This window comes from Prunus avium, chromosome 4 (genome assembly GCF_965620075.1).
Source record: "Prunus avium chromosome 4, drPruAviu1.hap1.1, whole genome shotgun sequence".
NCBI lineage: Eukaryota > Viridiplantae > Streptophyta > Magnoliopsida > Rosales > Rosaceae > Prunus > Prunus avium.
In genome coordinates this window covers 20,611,356-20,629,764 of record NC_142287.1, presented here as the reverse complement: position 1 = coordinate 20,629,764, position 18,409 = coordinate 20,611,356, and the positions used below count along the sequence as shown (strand labels likewise).

At 37.1% G+C, this 18,409-nt stretch overlaps 2 protein-coding genes and 1 pseudogene across 3 annotated transcripts; 2 read left to right on the top strand and 1 right to left on the bottom strand.

Moving 5' to 3' along the window:
• The first annotated feature begins 414 nt into the window (after nt 1-414).
• Nucleotides 415-1,104, top strand: LOC110766657 (uncharacterized). The gene is made up of 3 exons (XM_088252343.1): nt 415-496; nt 615-787; nt 939-1,104. Exons 1-3 carry the CDS (start codon nt 494-496, stop codon nt 1,102-1,104), a joined length of 342 nt encoding a protein of 113 aa, XP_088108469.1. The 5' UTR covers nt 415-493.
• Nucleotides 1,105-2,311: 1,207 nt separating this feature from the next.
• On the top strand, nt 2,312-13,746 carry LOC110766637 (uncharacterized; annotated as a pseudogene). The gene is made up of 9 exons (XR_015835194.1): nt 2,312-3,127; nt 6,077-7,202; nt 9,266-9,537; nt 9,772-10,497; nt 10,609-10,854; nt 10,992-11,666; nt 11,778-12,023; nt 12,162-12,530; nt 12,630-13,746. The product of XR_015835194.1 is annotated as an uncharacterized LOC110766637 (transcript).
• PPX2 (protein phosphatase X 2) lies at nt 13,521-18,380 on the bottom strand. Its single transcript, XM_021970006.2, has 8 exons — nt 18,041-18,380; nt 17,450-17,602; nt 15,806-15,868; nt 15,640-15,725; nt 15,023-15,098; nt 14,655-14,923; nt 14,492-14,570; nt 13,521-14,038 (listed from the first exon to the last, which is right to left on the bottom strand). The coding sequence occupies exons 1-8, from the start codon at nt 18,179-18,181 to the stop codon at nt 13,988-13,990; spliced, it is 918 nt and encodes a 305-aa protein (XP_021825698.1). The 5' UTR covers nt 18,182-18,380; the 3' UTR covers nt 13,521-13,987.
• Nucleotides 18,381-18,409: the final 29 nt, after the last annotated feature.

Below are 18,409 nucleotides of genomic sequence, written 5' to 3'. Positions count from 1 at the left end.
AGCCTTCGGCCGGTACCACACCGGTGCCCTAGGTCTTACCGTGCGTTTGCTCATATTGCAGATCGCGTAGACTACCGAGGCATCAAGGATACCGAAGGCATAAAATTACTAAGTTGACCCTCTAAGTCAAATAACCACTTTTTGGCGTCAACAAGCCTCTTTGAAAACATCAATACTGACTGAGGTTATCCTATTTGAAATCATTAAGCCTGCCTCAAAGGAATATAGTAGAAGGAGAAATTCCAGGTGATATTTGATTCGTCCTTCCCTCATTGCAGCTTCTAGATTTGAGTGCAAATTATTTTGTGAGCTTACCTGAGAGCATTTCTCAACTTTCCAAGCTTAGAGAACTTCATTTATTTAGGTGTATCTGCCTTAAGTCGTTGCCAAAACACCTTCCATTGAGTATAAAGCCGAGCTGCTATCCAGCTTTGAACTTCTAAAAGATGCTTTGACAAGAGTGTCGACTTCAGAAGCTGAGAGCCTGTGGCTAATGGTACGTTCTCTGCACATTTGAATTTTTCCCTCTCTTCTGTTGAACTCCATGTTTGACTGTGAGTCATCAGCTGATGCAGCATCTTTGTGAGGAAAGTTAACATTATCTCATATTGCAGGCCCTCAAAATCTTTGCAAATCACAAGCATTATTTTGAAAAATTAGTTGAGATTTCTGTTAAATCATTAGCTAAAGATGGTGGCACTGGAAATGGATTCTCTCTTTCTTCCGCTATTGTGAATTTTGTTCTTCAAAAGGATGGAGTTCGACATGCTAGGGATGTGTATAAGCGGTATGTCATTTTATTATGAGCTTGATTTTTCCCCCAAGGAGATTTTCACAACCATATTAACTATACATTTTGACTTCAACGAAAATAATTTGGTACATAAAATTTGATGATCTCCTTGAAGTTTTTGGCTTGTGTCCTGTTTGAATTGCAGCTTTCTAGCTTTACCGCACCCTGGGCTTGCTATATATAGGACCTGCATTGAATTGGAATCAAACCTTGCATCCAATGGCGATAAAGATAGTCTTGTTAATGCCCGAAAGTTATATGGATCTGCACTTAAAAATTACGACCAAAATACCGTACCTCGAGGGATTTAGTCTCCGCAGTCGCGCGGGGATACCCTGGGAAACCAAAAATTACGACCAAAATCTGAGCTTATGGCGAGATTACTACTGTATGGAGACCAGGGTGAGCTTTCCTATGGTTTTACATCTATTTAACAATGCGTTCATCAAGTCCATTCAGTGCATGCATAAGGTTGGGGTTTTACTGTTTGATTAAATTTGGAAGCAGACCAACCATTTTGCGGTCTCTGCCTATCAGCGGGGCTGACTGGCCCTTTTTTAAATATTATTATTTTAGTTTAACTGGCTTTATATATAGGCATCTACTATCTAGAAAACTACAATTTCCATTTTAAAAAATAGTTCTGTTTCTGTTAGTGTCCTGACCTGAGACAGGGATTGTGAACACAGCCATGCCACTATTGTTTTTGTGCGGCTTTGTACTCAAAATCTATTTTTAATAATACTTGGTGTTCATTGTTTAATCACATTTTTATCATGTAATCTAAAAAAACCTACTGATAAGTTTAGCATATATTCCACAAATTTTACAGATGGGAACATCAGAAACAGCTTCTGCTGTCTATTGGCGTGCACGGAAGATTCTGAAAGACAGTTCCGCACTTGTAACTCAAGATTTGTGAAAGTTGTGTAAAATGCTATTCAGTTTTGATCTCATGTAGCTTCACTTCTTTGAATGTAGTTTCAATAGAAAATGGATAGTAAGCCATAACTCTGTTGCATGTGATGCCAAAGGAGTTGGGTAATGATTACAGGTTTTGTTTTTGTTTTGTTTTTAAACTTTGGTGCTCAGAGTAATCTGGACAATTGCTTAAAATATTTTGGCTTGCCCCTCCATTTGCTGCAGGGGCGCACTAGAATATCTCGTCTCAAAATCCTGCGTTTCATGTGGAACTGACTAATTTATGGGGCAACAAAGCATACTAATTTATTATACTAACTTATTACACTAATAAATCACGTATTGTGGAATAAAGTATGAAGATGAAAAATGATTTATAACTTGAAACCAACCAATTTGACCCCTTTGTTATGCAAAATGATTTATAACTTGAAACCAACCACCTAGCTTGTTTTGGCTGTGATCTTCAGTCAACTCAAAGAACCAAAGAAATATAAAAAAAACACGTCTTGTTTGAAAGGTAAAAGAAGTCATTGTGTCGTTTTTTATGAGGCGCCTAGGAAGTTTCCGCTTTACACCACACGTTCTTTCACCTGCTTTTTCCCAAAACGCGGAAATTTGAAAAGCTGCTTGCTCGGTTGCTGCTGCCGACTGCCGAGTTGGACCAAATAAAAGCAATATATGTTCCTCGTCCTCCTCCTCTCATGATGCAAACCTTCTGTTGAATTTACCCATCATCTTGTGGCACTAGCAGAGGGGCATTTTGAGGCACCTCCAAAGCTTTTCCGGAGAAAGGACTGTAGATCCGCCAGTTATCATGTTCATAATCCTCCTCCTCCTCATTCTTTGTATTCTTCTTCACCTTGTTAATTTTCTCCTAGGACGTGCTTCAACCCCTGAATTGGAGCATGAGGAAGCTCCCCAAGTAGTGCATTCATCTTCTTCATCTTCAACCCTTGAAATATTGGACTTTGATGTCTTCCTCAGTTTTAGGGGAGAAGACACCCGCAATAGTTTTACGGACCATTTATATTACGGTTTGAAGCTGAAAGGAATCGATACATTCAGGGATGAAGAGAAGCTTGAGAGGGGAAAACCAATCGCACCAAAACTCCTGAAAGCAATTGAACACTCCAAGTTTGCAGTCATTGTTCTTTCAGAAGACTACGCTTCTTCAACTTGGTGTTTGGATGAACTTGCCCATATTGTTCAGTGCATGGAAGAGGGGAGACTAGATGTGTTTCCGATCTTCTACCACATCGAGGCATCCGAGGTAAGAAAGCAAACAGGAAATTTTGGAAAGGCCTTTGCTAAGCATGAAGAAAATTTTAAGAAGGAAAAAGGGAAGGTTAAAAAGTGGAGGAGAGCTCTGAGGAAAGTAGCCAACGTTGCCGGATGGGATTTGAAAAATAGGTATTTCTAGTACTCATCTTCTTCAATTGAAATTACAAGGTAGTCTTACATTTAACTGTTTTAATAACATATGCCCTTCTTGATTAGATGATTATGCTTATTCATTTCGTTTCTTTTTCTCATTGATGTTTATGGTTCTGTGTATATAATTCCTGTATAGCTATTCTTTGTTGTTTGATGCAGCAAATTGAATCAAAGCTTGCTTTTAAATTTTATGCTTAAGAAGAAATGTCAATCTGTGGCCTTCTTGTTTAATAAACTAAAATGGGAAAGTTCTATTTTAAAACATGTATTCCAACTCAAGATACCAGGATGCCTTAATTAGGAGAAGAACTTTTCTGTACTAGTTGCATACACTGATTCTCTCTTTCTCACACATCATGCACCTAAGTTGTGTGAGAAAGATAGAACTGGTGCACCTAAGTTTTTTTGGCTTGACTATACAATATTTATAGACATCATCGAATGAACCATGTACCAAGATATGCAGAAAGCATGTAGGTGATCTGATCGGAAATATCATGTATGTGGCTGATCTCTGACAAAATATACTGTTCTTCGGAGATATTGATTTTGATCCTCTGCCATTAGCATCCCTTTATTTATGTGTTTCAAACAATATGAAACATTAGAATCGAATGGAGTTTAAACGGTCCATGTCATATTAGATTAAGGCTCAGTTTGGTATTGCTTAACTTAAAAAATAAGCAGTTTTGAAAAGAAGTTTTGGAGATTTGAGTGTTTGGTAAAACCAATTCAACCTGCTTTTTTTATAATCTGCTGTCATTCACAGCCAAAAGTAGAAGCAGCTCACACCCTGCTTCTAAAAACTGCTGCGAGGAGAAGCATGCGGAGGTTTAAATGAAATTTTCAAATTGCCCATATTGCCCTTATTTGTTTCAAACAATTACATGCTATATCCTTGTAATCCCGAGTTCGAACCTCCCAAGTGTCGTTCCTCTTTGATTTTCTGGATTGCTCAACTCATCCTCTCTTTGCAACTTGCTCCCCTTCCTCAATCCGTCAAAGCTACCATCTCAACCCAAAACCTCACCAACCCACCTCCCTATTTTACAGACCCAGAATATCTTCTTTCCCTCCAACTAAAAAAAACCCCAACCTTAGCTCCACAGTTTATCATCTCTACAGCCACATAAAATTCAACACCCAGATTACCCACCAATTATCTCCTTCAGCAAAAGAAAACCAAACCCCCAACTTCCTTGCCTTCCCCACCAAAACACAAACCCAATATTATAATCCTACTATTCACATCCATAAAGCAAAGAGAGAGAGGTGGGCATGTAGCATTGACGTCCCAAGCGTCATCGCCAAACCCAAATACCAACTTTAAAAAAAAGCAAGGTCTGGGAAGGAAGAAGAAAAGAGAGGAGGAGAAGAGGAAGAAAAAAAGGGCGAGAGGTGGGGGGCCTGGGAAGGAAGAAGAAAAGAGGAAGAAAAGAAAACACTGGGAGGGGAAGAGAAGAATAAAGAAAGGAAGTGAAGAGGAAGAAACAAAAAAAAATGAGAAAAAGGAAAAAAGAAAGGTGTCAGCTGCTTTTGAGTTTTTTTTATAAAATTTTTTATTAGTTAACTTAAATCATACATTTTTTTAATTTTTTTAATTTTAAACTTTTATTACCCTTTTTCGTCATTATACACTCTCACAGCACTTTCATATAAAAGTTTACCAAACACTTTGACACTGTTTTTCATACTCACAGCACTTTTACAAATACATATTACCAAACACTTAGCTGCTTCATTTTACAGCTGTTTATTTTCGCAGCACAGCAGAAGCAGTTTTTTTTAAAAGCAAAGCAATACCAAACTAAGCCTAAACTTATCCTTTCCACCTTTGTGATTTTCTATATTTGAACCCAGCAAATACCCAATTTCACCCCATAAATGTTTTTAACATAGGAACATGCGGTGAGGAGAGATGACATGAGAGAAAGGGAAAGCGAGGGGTTAGAGGTGGAGGAATTTCTGGTGGTCGGAGGTCAGGGGTTGGACATGTTATGATAAAAAATAAAAATAAAAACATTGTGGGCTGTTATTAGCGTGGTTTTGAAAGGCGGTGGTGAGGTGCGCCTAGAGGCGCACATTGGGGAAATGTAGGAAGCAATTCCAGATTTGGATATTTATCAAGCAGCAGCAGTGGGGTTTTGAGCAGTTGAAATCGTGGGGCTGAAGAGAAAGGAGGAAGACCGAGAGAGAAGGGAAAGGAAATAGACAGAGAGATGGGTTAGTATTAAGGTGTAACATGTGAGTTTTAATCTAACCTAACGTGGAATAATCGAACTCCATTATGTTAATCAAATGGTTCAGATTGTTTCACAGGCATGCATATCATTGCACGGATGCTAACGGCAGAGGATCTAAGAAGACCTAGTCTGACTCTATAGATTCGTAGAACAGAAGAAGAGCCCTTACTTGATATTATATTAGTAAAGCGTTAGCACATCCACATGAATTAAGTTTAGCTAGCTAGAACGTGATGCATTTGATCACCACAGAACGAAGGAAACAGGGAAATTGAGGGGCCATGCAGTCAAAACTACAAGATTTGTACCCTTAATGCGGTAGCACTAGATCAACCCTCCCTGCACCTAAGTTCTAAGAAGTCCCCAAAGGAAAAATCAATTAACTGGCCAAAAGACCTAGCTTTCAAACATTTGTAGAAGTCTTTGGTCCATGTTTACTAACTTTTATAAGGTATTGTTGGCTGTCACTACACTCCAGATCTCTGTCTGGTTTTGGTAGATTTGTTTATGGAACTCAACCTACTGAAAGGGACTACTTTTCATCTATCAATAGGCCTGGCTGACCACCAAAGCAAAGCTCTGACGTCAACATTTCCGACACATCAATTAATATTTCTAATTTCTTTATTGCATGTCACTTGTGGCCTGCTAACCACAAAATAGTTATTGTATTCTCTTGCAGGAAAGAATCAGAAGTTATTCAGAAAATAGCTAACAAGATTTCAAATGTATTGAACGACAAACTTTCAAGTCCTAACAACGATTTAGTTGGAATGGATTCTCGTATTACGAAAATGGAGGAGTACTTGACTCTTCGCAGGTTGGATGATGTTCGCACCATAGGGATTTGGGGGTTCGGGGGCATTGGTAAGACAACTCTCGCAACTGAAATTTTTAAGAAGATCAGGAACCAATTTGGTGCTAGCCGCTTCGTTTCCTCTGTTAGAGAGGAATCTGCAAAAGTAAATGGTCTAGTTGGCTTGCAAAAATCCCTCTCTGCAACCTTGCTGTATTGCGATGAAGATATACAGAATGATGATTTGGGGATCCAATTATTACGTACTAGACTAAGGAATAAAAAGGTGCTTATTGTTCTGGATGATGTTGATAAACTAGATCAAATAAAGGCTTTAGCAGATGAGTCTTGGTTGGGTCCAGGGAGTCGAGTCATTATAACAACTAGGGAGAAGCATGGGTTGGATACGTGTGGACTACTTGCAGATAATATATACGAGGTTGACAAGCTAAAGGTTGGTGAGGATTTTCAGCTCTTTTGTCGAAAAGCCTTCAAGGAAAACGATGCTCCACATGATTATAAAGAGCTGTCCAAAAAATTTGTAGAATATGCTGGTGGGATTCCTTTAGCTCTTGTAGTTTTGGGTTCATACTTGAGGGGAAAAAATGTAATAGAATGGTCAGAAGCATTTGATAGACTTGATGAAGATCCTGAAAAAGACATTATGAATGTTCTTAAAGTAAGTTTTGACGCATTAAAGGACACAGTGAAACAAATCTTTCTGGACATTGCGTGCTTCTTTAATGGAGAGGATCAAGTTCGTGTAAAGAGGATATTAGCAAGTTGCTGGTTTTATCCTGAAAGTGGTATTCGTGACCTTCTTGATAAAGCCCTAATTAAAATTAATGAAAGAAATGAACTGTTGATGCATGATTTACTTCAGAAAATGGGTCAAGACATTGTTCATAGAAAATTTCCTAATGAGCCCGGAAAGCGCAGCAGGTTGTGGATTAATGAGAATGCCTACAAACGCAGCAGGTCATGGCACGATAAAGTACTCGCAGAGAATACGGTACGTGTTAATCCTAGTTAGTACAAGCATAAATTTTTTTTTTCTTGAAAAGTAAACCCTTAAGATAGTAATTAAAAAAGAAGGGCTTGTCTAATATAGATCACTACATTTTCTATTTCCTAGACATATACCCATCACTCTATAAATCTATGTGTAAAACCCAATTTCAAATTTAAATGACCAGTAGGATATAAGAGGTCGTAGTATTCCTATATTTTTATATCGTTGCCACCAAACTTCATATTTTATTTATAATTTATTTCAAGCATTTCATTAACTTTCATAATTGTAATTAACACTCCCTATTAATAGCATATCAATCACCCCTTTTCTTTTGGTTGTCATTCCCTCTCACATACCGCCCCCTAAAATTGCAAACCAAAAAAAATATATGTAAATTACATATCCAATAATGTACCTATAAAAAATATAAATATAAATATATACATATAAAATATAGGTATATTATTTAAATAAAATATAGGTATATTATTTACCAAATTTTTGTTTAAAAAAAAAACTAAGTCAGTTACTTTGTAATTGAAATTTCCGTACATTTTTCATAAATTAAAAATAGGTACACAATAATTTATAGAAAATATAGGAACATTATTTACCCATAGGTAAATTATTTTACAATATACCTATAAATGTGTATAGGTACATTATTTGGAGAGGAAAAATAGGTTCATTTAAAAAAATACGTACATTGTTTTACTAGGTATATTATTAAAGGAAAAAAATAGGTACATTATTTGGAGAGAGAAAATAGGTTCATTTAAAAAAATTGTTTTTCATAAAACAAATAATAGGTACTTTATTCAGAGAAAAAAGGGTACATAATTTAGAGAAAAAAAATAGGTGCATTATTTAGAGAAAAAATAGGTTCATTTAAAAAAAAAGTTTTTCATAAAACAAACAATAAATAGATTATCAAAATATTTTTCAACATAATTAGAATGTACACTATTATTCATAAAACTATAATAAAATAGATTACTAGTAGTATAATTCATAAAAGGAAAACAACAACACAAATTTATTTAATAGACCAAAACGTTTTTTTTTTTTTTTGGTCATAAAATAAACCAAAACGTTTCTAATATGTTAATGTTGAATTTAATATTTAATTTCAAATAAGTTTCTAAATTAATTCCTACATCCATTACAACCATTTTAAGATCTTTCCAAATTCAACGTGTGTCATTAGTTACACCTCCACATAACACGTTAACTTGTAAATACGGATAGTTTTGGAATCCGAAAAATAGAATAAATCAAATTTTAAGCTAGATTAGGTAACTTGCTTACTTGGATCCTAGTCAGCGGGTTTTACTTGAAAAAATTGGGTATTTTAAATAGAAAAATAAAGGAAAGGGTTGTAGGTGATTACAAATGAATTTTATGGGTCTAAGCTCAATTTACTATAATAAAATAAAAATAAAAAAACCTTGAAGAACACAAATGTGGTCTCCCTAATACACTTGGCGACAACCTGGCTAACATATCAATAAACAAGTGGGCCCCCCACATGTGACTTCATGGACCCTTTAAGAGAGTTGGTGGGAAGGGGGGAAGTAAGATAAATAGATAAATTTTAGAAGGTTAAGTGAGGCAAAATGAATTCAGACAGGTAAGATAGATTAATATAATAGTATGGGCTCAAACAATAATTTAAGCATAAAATTTTAAAAAATTTATTAAGTTATTAAAAGTTTGTTTGGTAATACTTTTGTTTTTAGTTTTTCTTTTATGGTTAATGATAGAGGGAAAATGTATGGAAGGAATGAGGGAGGAAGAACTAAAAGAGAATGTGTGAAATAAAAAACTTAAAACAAAAAACTATTTAAAATTGTTTTGAGCTTTTGTGTTTTGGTTTTCATACCATTTATCACTCATCCATCCTTCCCCCATCCCTCCTTCCTCGCTGCCTTTCTTCACTTGTTCTCCTTTACATTTTCTCTATGTTCTAGATAATAGATGTGAATTAATTATTAGGTTATTTGTTCATCTTATTGTCTAGCATGCTATGTCTTACACTTGAACTTTATCGTTTGGTATAGGGAACAACTGCTGTCGAAGGCTTATTCCTAACTTGCTGGAAAAGGAAGAGATACAGTTGGATGCTGACCCATTCGCTAAAATGTGCAACCTAAGATTGTTGAAGATTTGTAATGTCAACTTTTCTAGATGCCCTGAGTATTTCTCTAAAGAGTTACGGCTTCTGGAATGGCATGAATATCCTTTAGAATCTCTGCCATCAAGTTTTAAACCATGTGAGCTTGTTGAACTCAAGATGCCTAACAGTCGCATTACCCAACTATGGCATGAAAGTGTAAGATCATTTATTCTCTCTTCCGTATGTCTGCACGATATATATATATAATTATTCTCTCTTCCGTACGTATGTCCGCACGTTATTATTGTGCGGATGTCATTGTAAATAGAGAGGAAAGCAGGGTGAGGTAGTAGACAATTAGTTATGATAAAGTTAAAGCTAGAATGCTTATCTTCCCAATAATTACTAAGTTGTCTAGTAACTCTTTTTTCTTTTCCAATTCCATAACAGTGTACCATGATGGAAAACTTAGTACAAATGGATCTTTCAAACTGCAAATTCTTGATCAAGACCCCAGACTTCAGAAAGGTCCCAAATCTTGAGAGGTTGATTCTTGAAGGTTGTGAAAAATTATCTGAGGTTCACGCAACAATTGGGGATCTCCGACATCTCGTTGTATTGAATATGAATGGCTGTGAAAGTCTAGAGAGCCTTCCCTACTCCATCAGCTTGGAATCTCTTAAAACCTTTAATCTTTCTGGTTGTTCAAAACTCAAAGAGTTTCCAGAGATTGTGGGAAACATGGAAGCTTTGTCAGAACTTTATTTAGATGAGACGGCTATAAGGAAGCTGCCGGCATCAATCCAGCAATTGAGGGGCCTTATTTTGTTAAATTTAAATGGTTGCAAGAACCTTACGGGTTTTCCGATGGCCATTTGTAGTTTGACATCTTTGAGATATATATATATGTCTGGCTGCTCACGTATTGACATACTGCCGGAAAACCTGGGGAGTTTGGAACAGTTGCAAGTGCTTGATGCCTGTAAAACTGCTATAACAAAAATGCCTGGCTCCATTTTATTACTTCCGAAGCTTAAACGATTATGTTTCCGCGGAAACAAAGATGTGGCAGTCGAATCCTCTGTATTCGATGAACATAAAGACGAGCTTGCAGAATCCTCTGTTTCCACTGAGCATAGAGATGTGCAAATGGAATCCTCTGTATTGTTCAATGAGGTGGCAGAATTCTCTAGCATGCTATATCTTACACTTGCATTATTAGGTTATTTGTTCGTCTTATTCTCTAGCATGCTATATCTTACACTTGAACTTTATCGTTTGGTATAGGGAACAACTGCTGTCAAAGACATATTACTAAGCTTGCTGGGAAAGGAAGAGATACAGTTGGATGCTGACCCATTAGCTAAAATGTGCGTCAACTTTTCTAGAATCACTGAGTATTTCTCTAAAGACTTACGGCTTCTGGAATGGGATGACTATCCTTTAGGATCTCTGCCATCAAGTTTTAAACCATGTGAGCTTGTTGAACTCAAGATGCCTAACAGTCGCTTTACCCACCTATGGCATGAAAGTGTAAGACAATTTTTACTTGATTATGTATATTTCTTGCGCTGAGTTAGGCTAACCATTAGTTATGATTAAGTTAAAGCTAGAATAATTACTGACTAAGTTGTCAAATAACTCTTTTTTCTTTTCCAATTCCATAACAGTGTAACATTATGGAAAACTTAGTACAAATTGATCTTTCCAACCGCAAATTCTCGATCAAGACCCGAGGCTTCAGAAAGGTCCCAAATCTTGAGAGGTTGATTCTTGAAGGTAGTGAAAAATTATCAGAGGTTCACCCAACAATTGGGGATCTCCAACGTCTCGTTGTATTGAATATGGAAGGTTGTGGAAGTCTAGAGAGCCTTCCCCACTCCATCAGCTTGGAATCTCTTAAAACCTTTAATCTTTCTGGTTGTTCAAAACTCAAAGAGTTTCCAGAGACTGGGGGAAACATGGAAGCTTTGTCAGAACTTTATTTAGATGGGACGGCTATAAGGAAGCTGCTGGCATCAATCCGGAAATTGAGGGGGTTTATTTTGTTAAATTTACGTGGTTGCAAGAACCTTACGAGTTTTCTGATGGCCATTTGTAGTTTGACATCTTCGGAACTGTTGCAAGAGCTTGATGCCTGTAAACCTGCTATAACAAAAGTGCCTGTGTCCGTTTTATCACTTCCGAAGCTTAAACGATTATTTTTCCGTGGAAAGATGAGCTTGCGGAATCCTCTGTTTCCAAAAGTGCCTGTATCCGCTGAACATAAAGATGAGCTTGCGGAATCCTCTGTTTCCACTGAGCATAGAGATGTGCAAATGGAATGCTCTGTATTGTTCAATAAGGTGGCAGAATTCTCTAGCATGCTATATCTTACACTTGCATTATTAGGTTATTTTTTCGTCTTATTCTCTAGCATGCTATATCTTACACTTGAACTTTATCGTTTGGTATAGGGAACAACTGCTGTCAAAGACATATTACTAAGCTTGCTGGGAAAGAAAGAGATACAGTTGGATGCTGACCCATTAGCTAAAATGTGCGTCAACTTTTCTAGAATCACTGAGTATTTCTCTAAAGACTTACGGCTTCTGGAATGGGATGACTATCCTTTAGGATCTCTGCCATCAAGTTTTAAACCATGTGAGCTTGTTGAACTCAAGATGCCTAACAGTCGCTTTATCCACCTATGGCATGAAAGTGTAAGACAATTTTTTACTTGATTATGTATATTTCTTGCGCTGAGTTAGGCTAACAATTAGTTATGATTAAGTTAAAGCTAGAATAATTACTGACTAAGTTGTCTATTAACTCTTTTTTCTTTTCCAATTCCATAACAGCATACTTTGATGAAAAGAATATTTAAACCACCTCAGCTTGTCGAACTCAAGCGTCTAGATTTGAGTGGAAATGGTATTGTGAGCTTACCTGAAAGCATCTCTCAGCTTTCTAAGCTTAGAGAACTTGGGTTGTTTAGGTGTAGCAACCTTCAGTCGTTGCCAAAACAACTTCCGTTGAGTATAAAGTTCATAGATGTACGTCATTGTCCTATGCTGCCAATTTCAAGGAATTTGACAGTATGGACTGCTATTAACGGTTTTAGTTTCATGATTTGTGAAAATTCCGATGAGGATGAAGATAGAACAAGGCACCAACTTGCGGTTCGCGAAGAACTTCATGATGAACTATTCTTTTCTAAATACATTGAGGTGTTGACTCTCTCTCTCTCTCTCTCTCTCTCTCTCTCTCATATTGAACATCTTTAATATTGTTTTTCTCTTTGGTTTTAATTTTATTTTTTTGTACAGGACCGAATTTATCATGAAAAGCCATTTGAAATTCGCGCTCATTTTCCTGATAGTACGAGAGTTCCTAACTGGTGCAGACATTGGATGAGTGGGTCTTCTGTAATAGCCAAACTACCTATTGATACAGAAGGTAGTAATGGCAGGTGTATGGGGTTTGCCCTATTTGTTGCTTTCGAAATCGTTGAGAATGAAAATTTTCAGAAAAGTTGGGAATTGGAAAAGACTGTTTGCCATTTTTCCACCCGTGAAGGTCGTCTTGAACATCCCATAGTCTTTCAAAACTTTGAAAACTACAGGGTTGGGTCGTCCTATGGACTTTGCTGCTACGAGCCTCGAGGCGGGGAGTTTGCAAGGCAATTGAATGGGGTGAGTCGACAATTTGAAGCTTCAGTTACAACGAATCGACCAGACTTGGAAGTAAAATGGTGCGGGATACATTTCATATGGCAGCAAGATGTTGCAGATTTTGTTAATAATTTAACATCACTTGCTAGTCACCGTCAACACCCAGGATTTGAGCTTTGGTCTACATTGGAAAGCTCTGGTGCTGAGATGGTACGTGTGTATGATCGATCCATGGGAACCTCAATGAACTTTCCACTCTGAATGAAGACAGCTACAAACACTGGAACAATTGCAAGGTTTTGTCGTCTGACCACATAATTGTCACTCCAAACATTGTCGTTTTGTCATCATTTACATATAATGGCCGAGCCTGAGACGCAACTCTATGGTCGACCTAATTTTGCAGACCGGAAGAGAGAACTTGAGTTTGTTGCTTCAGTCTTAAAGGACACATTGTTTCTGTTTTAAAGCACTTCAATCCTTCTTCCACATAAAATATTTGTTTCCGTCACAACTTTTAAGGAACAAAAAGATATCGTACACAAGTTTAAGGAACAAAAAGATAATCATAACGAGCTTTTATTGCCCAGAAGGACAAAAATAATTGTTTTACTCCTCCCCTTTGTCCCTATTTCAATCCAATCCTTCTATTCAGGTTACCATGGATAGAAGCAAAAGCCTCCGTATCCAAGACCCTTTGTCTCTCCCTCCTCTAACAATCACAAGGAAAAGGATTCTATAATTCACATGGTAGGCTAGGCAATGCACACTACTCATACATGTAAAAATGAAAGATGGTAGAAGCAGCAGGCATACAAGAAAAGCAAAACCAACAATCCAAACCGGCGACGAACAGAAAAGTACAACTCTTGCTGGTCATTGGAGGAGCCAATCACAAGACACCCACCACCCATAAATTTCTGTGTACCATGTGATGCATCCTCCATCCACCTTGTGTCTGTATAGGCTGCCCATGAATGGCCTTGGATAATAACAGGAAAGCTTTACCAATCTCATAGAAAGTAGTCTGGTGCAGGTTTCTTGGCAGGTGTGCCTCTTGATTCCTGCATTTTTATCACAATATTTCAGAACCAAATATAAGGGAACGGAAACACGATGTCTGGAGGGGACACCCAGGTATTCACCAATGGCAAAGGTTAAAGAGGAAAAGAGGACCCAAAAAAAGGACAATGTACTCAGGGTCCATGCATTGAATTGAGTGTCATTCTTTTGTGCATTGGTGAAACGCAAAAGTTGTTACTAAGAATAACCAATGTTACTATTTCCATATAATCATTCATAGTCAGCATCCCAACTCTTTCCAAATTTTATTGACAATCATATCAAGTAGAATCCTTTGCTAAAAGAACCAGTGCATTTCATCATTGGACGCATGGAACCCCACATAACAATGGAATGTGAACACGAACAAAGTTAGGTGCTGCTGCTCAAAATAACCAAAGCAATTTCAAGAAAAAGAAAAGGTGATCAATTGCGACTTAATTTTATGTACAAACCTGTGGCGCAGCATCGAAGACACGAAACTGCTTATTAAGATTTTCATCCAGCTCAAGAATTGCAGCTACATTACCACATCTGAAACAGACCCATCATTGATAATATAAACCTTCAAATTCCAGAAAAATGGGGGAAAATGTTAATTGCAGATTGCTAATTTACCTGTAACAGTAATTGGGTGCTGACCAGACTGTAACTATCTGGTTATTAAACATCCATTTATACCCTTCCATTACCAACTGATGGGCGCGACATATATAGTCAATGTTGTTTGCATGGTTAAATGAAGAAACAACACTGCCACCAAAGAGGAAACCAGCACCACGAGGACTCAAACCCCAACCATCCACGATATCTTCAGGATCTGACCATAGTAGGTCACACATGGCACCATCATGTGGTACTTCTTGCTTCCGGTCAATTGTTCGTATCTGCCAAACAGAACATGTGAGTTGGTTAGTATATAAAGGATTGAAGATTACAATTTAAATCAACATAGTAACGATGCAACTCAAACTGGATTATCAAACCTGATCCAGAGTTGAAATGGCAGGAGAGAGACCACCATGTACGCTAAAAATCTTATTCTCAATGAGAGCTGACAAACTGCATTAAGCCGCCATCAAAACTCAAAAGCTGTAAAAGAGAAACAACATAATATACCCAAATTTTGTTTCTCACTTTTTGACCTATTGACTTCTTTTTTGTGCCAGATTTCCACCTGAATTTTTTTAAAACCCTAAAAGGAGTTTTTGAAATTTTTTTCCCCAAGGCTTAAACCTACAATTTCTGGGCAATTCGGCACAAAATGAAAAACTTTGGGGTGGCAATCTGGCACAAAAAAGTTCAGGTGGAAATCTGAAACAAAATAGTGGTCATGTGACTCGCATTTGACTCTTTTCTTAACAGTCTTGATGGTATGTGGTATTTTGGTGCAAAAAGATTTAGTTACAGGTGGTAAATTGTCAATAAAAGATAAACTCAGGTGGTCAAGTGTCACAAGTGGCAAAGTTCAGGTGGTATTGCTAAAATATTCCCAGAAACAATAACCTGCCATCACCCACTATGAAACCAAGTTTCTGTGTCATAATATTTTCAGCTGCCTAGCCTTAAACAGACAGAGTTTATGGGATAGAAAAGGGCAAACCTTAGGTAATCAAATATATCAGTGCAATATCTCCAAACATTGACAGATCCGTACTTTCGTAGACACTCATCATAGAATCCATACACCTGTCTAGAGAGGATAACTCAGTAAATATTCTGAATGGGTAAGTAATAAAAAAATAAGGCACCAGTGAAAGAGACTTAACCTGCGTGATTTGACGACTCTCGTGGTTTCCTCTAATAAGTGTTATCCGATCTGGATATCTAACCTGAAGTATAATTATTAGTTAAAAAAATAAACTTATGAATAACCATCAAAGGCTTAGATCAAAATGAGAATAAATGCACAATCTATATGATGGCCAAAATTCATGATCAGCCACTGGGAATTAAGATGGTATCATAAACTAAACCTAATCAAATAAAAGGAAGATGATTCCAGTTATCTCCCTTGACTTTACAAGAACTTAAATGGAGCCTAGATGGATAAACAAATGAGACTACTCCAATCAAATTATAAATTAGCTTTATCTGATTAGGTTTTTCCCTTTTTCTTTGGGGGACAAGTGATAAGTTTTTCTTGTCACTCTATCTACTAATCATACATTGAGGTCATACTCCCTAACAAGTTGCATAGGCCTTTCCGTTTCCCCTGAGTTTTTCCCTGTTTGTTTGGACAGGGTGATGACTCAAAACGTATCCCTGTGACTAGATATGTTCCTACTAATTCAGATAGCAAATTCGTAGCCATAGCCTTATGTGTGCTAGCAAATAATGCAGTTCTAAACCACGGTTTCTTAAAAATGAAATAAAAGGTATCTTTTTTTTTTCCTTAAACCATCATGAGTTAATGTGGCATTCAATCCACAATCAATTTACAACTTTAGAGAAAACTTTTCAGCAGTTCAACATCAAAGACTCCTGAAAAGTCCAGTGAAGTAAGATAAGCCCTTAAAGTGGCCATAAAATTTTGCAAGAAGATCTTATCATCTAGAAGAAATGCTAGTGGAAGGAAAATAAACTGTGCATATGAGTATCTATTATTTCCTAGGTATTTCCATGATAGAACAAAGCATGCTTGCATCGCACTAGTACAAGAAGGGGCTATGACAAACAGCCTTTGTGATGCAGGAAAACATAGGTGGGTGTTGTCTACGACTTTTAAGAAATACAGGGATGGAGAAGAAGGTAGAAGAGATACAAACACACCATGACTTCATCAACACTTAATTATCTTCCATTTCAATCTGATATGCTTTACAACAGATAGCCTTGTTTTTGGGTTTCAAATAGAACAGTTAAGGGTAAAAATAAAAAGTATGATACTAAAAACTCACTACTAACTTTCAGACATTGCGTGTTCCTAAAACCCAAATAAGTAGACTCTAAATAACACTTGACCAAAATCAATACTCTTAATAAGACTTGGCATAAACGCTTATACTGACACTTTCATTTACTATTTTTACTCTATGATTTTATTTTCTTGCACTATCATGGACATCTTACTTAAAACTCAAAAGCCTTAGTTTTCGAGTTTGGCAAATGAGAAGTCTTGGGCTACTTCTTCACTAACCAAGTTGTAGCTACTTCATCACCTTTGGTTTCCAAGGCAGAGGGTGCAATATAAATAATTGCCATGGAATTTGGTGTTCCAATCTTTAAATTTAGGGTTGCGTTTTAAAGCAATAGAAACAACACTTGTACTAGAACCCCTGAAGAAAATGGCTAAAACATCAAATGAAATGCAGGTAAAAACTATTAATCTTTTTAATGATCTAAAGAGCAAGTAGAGCATATCTGAAGGCTCAACAAATCAAGCCAAGTAGAGAAGTATATAAGCCTATCACCTTGAGTGCAAGTAGGAGTAGAAATGTCTCAACGGAATAGAATCCTCTGTCAACAAAATCTCCAAGAAACAAGTAGTTAGTCTTTGGGCAATCACCTCCTACTTTGAAAAGCTCTTTCATGTCATAAAACTGCCCGTGGATGTCACCGCAAATCTATGTAACAAAGTATACAGTAACAACAATAACTGGTTAGCATGCAACCCGCAACATTTAGGATTTGAACCCTACAACATGTATTTCGTTCCCAATTCCTAATTCCCTACAACATGTATTTCTTTTAGCCATATGGTTTTCCCAGTAAAGAAAATAAAATCCAATTGAAGTAATATTATAAAAACCTTATCTATTCTCTGGAATCCAACACCATTTCAATCTTCTTTATTCACGAAATTAATATTCCACAAGTATTAACAAATAAAGACAAACCCACTTGTCCGAAACAAATAGAAAATCGAAATCATAGCTAAATCAAATCCATAACCCAAAAATCAACCAAACCCCAAAAACAAAATATGAACTATTACATCGAAGACTACCCAGCAAAATCAAAGAGTTCGCAAGTAGATAGATAGAGAGAGAGAGAGGAAATACAGTGACAGGAGCATCGACCCTCTGAACGTTGCTCTCTTCGACGAGGATTTCCATGGCCTTGAGGCAGAGAGCCTTGACCTCCGACTCTTTGAGAGGCTCGCACTTCTTGAGCTGCTCTATTTGCCTGTCTAGGTCTGACATCTCTCTCTCCTTCCCTACTTTCTCTCTCTACCCTACCCCTCTTCTCCTTCCTCACACCCACACCACCACCACCACCACCACCAATCCCCTCTCTCTCTTTCACTCTCTCAACTTAAACTGTGGGATTGTGAATCTGTGAATATCTCTCTCTCCGCGGCCTTTGTCTTTCACTCTCACTTTCTCTTTCTGCGGGCTCTCTCTCAACTCTCCAGATTTTTGCTTTATTTC

Coding starts and splice junctions, on each gene's coding strand:
- LOC110766657 (XM_088252343.1), top strand. Junction 788..938: donor GCTAGGGATGTGTATAAGCG/GTATGTCATTTT, acceptor TTTGAATTGCAG/CTTTCTAGCTTTACCGCACC.
- PPX2 (XM_021970006.2), bottom strand. CDS start 18,181: ATGTCAGACCTAGACAGGCAAATAGAGCAGCTCAAGAAGTGCGAGCCT. Junction 17,603..18,040: donor GGGTCGATGCTCCTGTCACT/GTATTTCCTCTC, acceptor TTTGTTACATAG/ATTTGCGGTGACATCCACGG. Junction 14,571..14,654: donor GCACCCAATTACTGTTACAG/GTAAATTAGCAA, acceptor GGTCTGTTTCAG/ATGTGGTAATGTAGCTGCAA.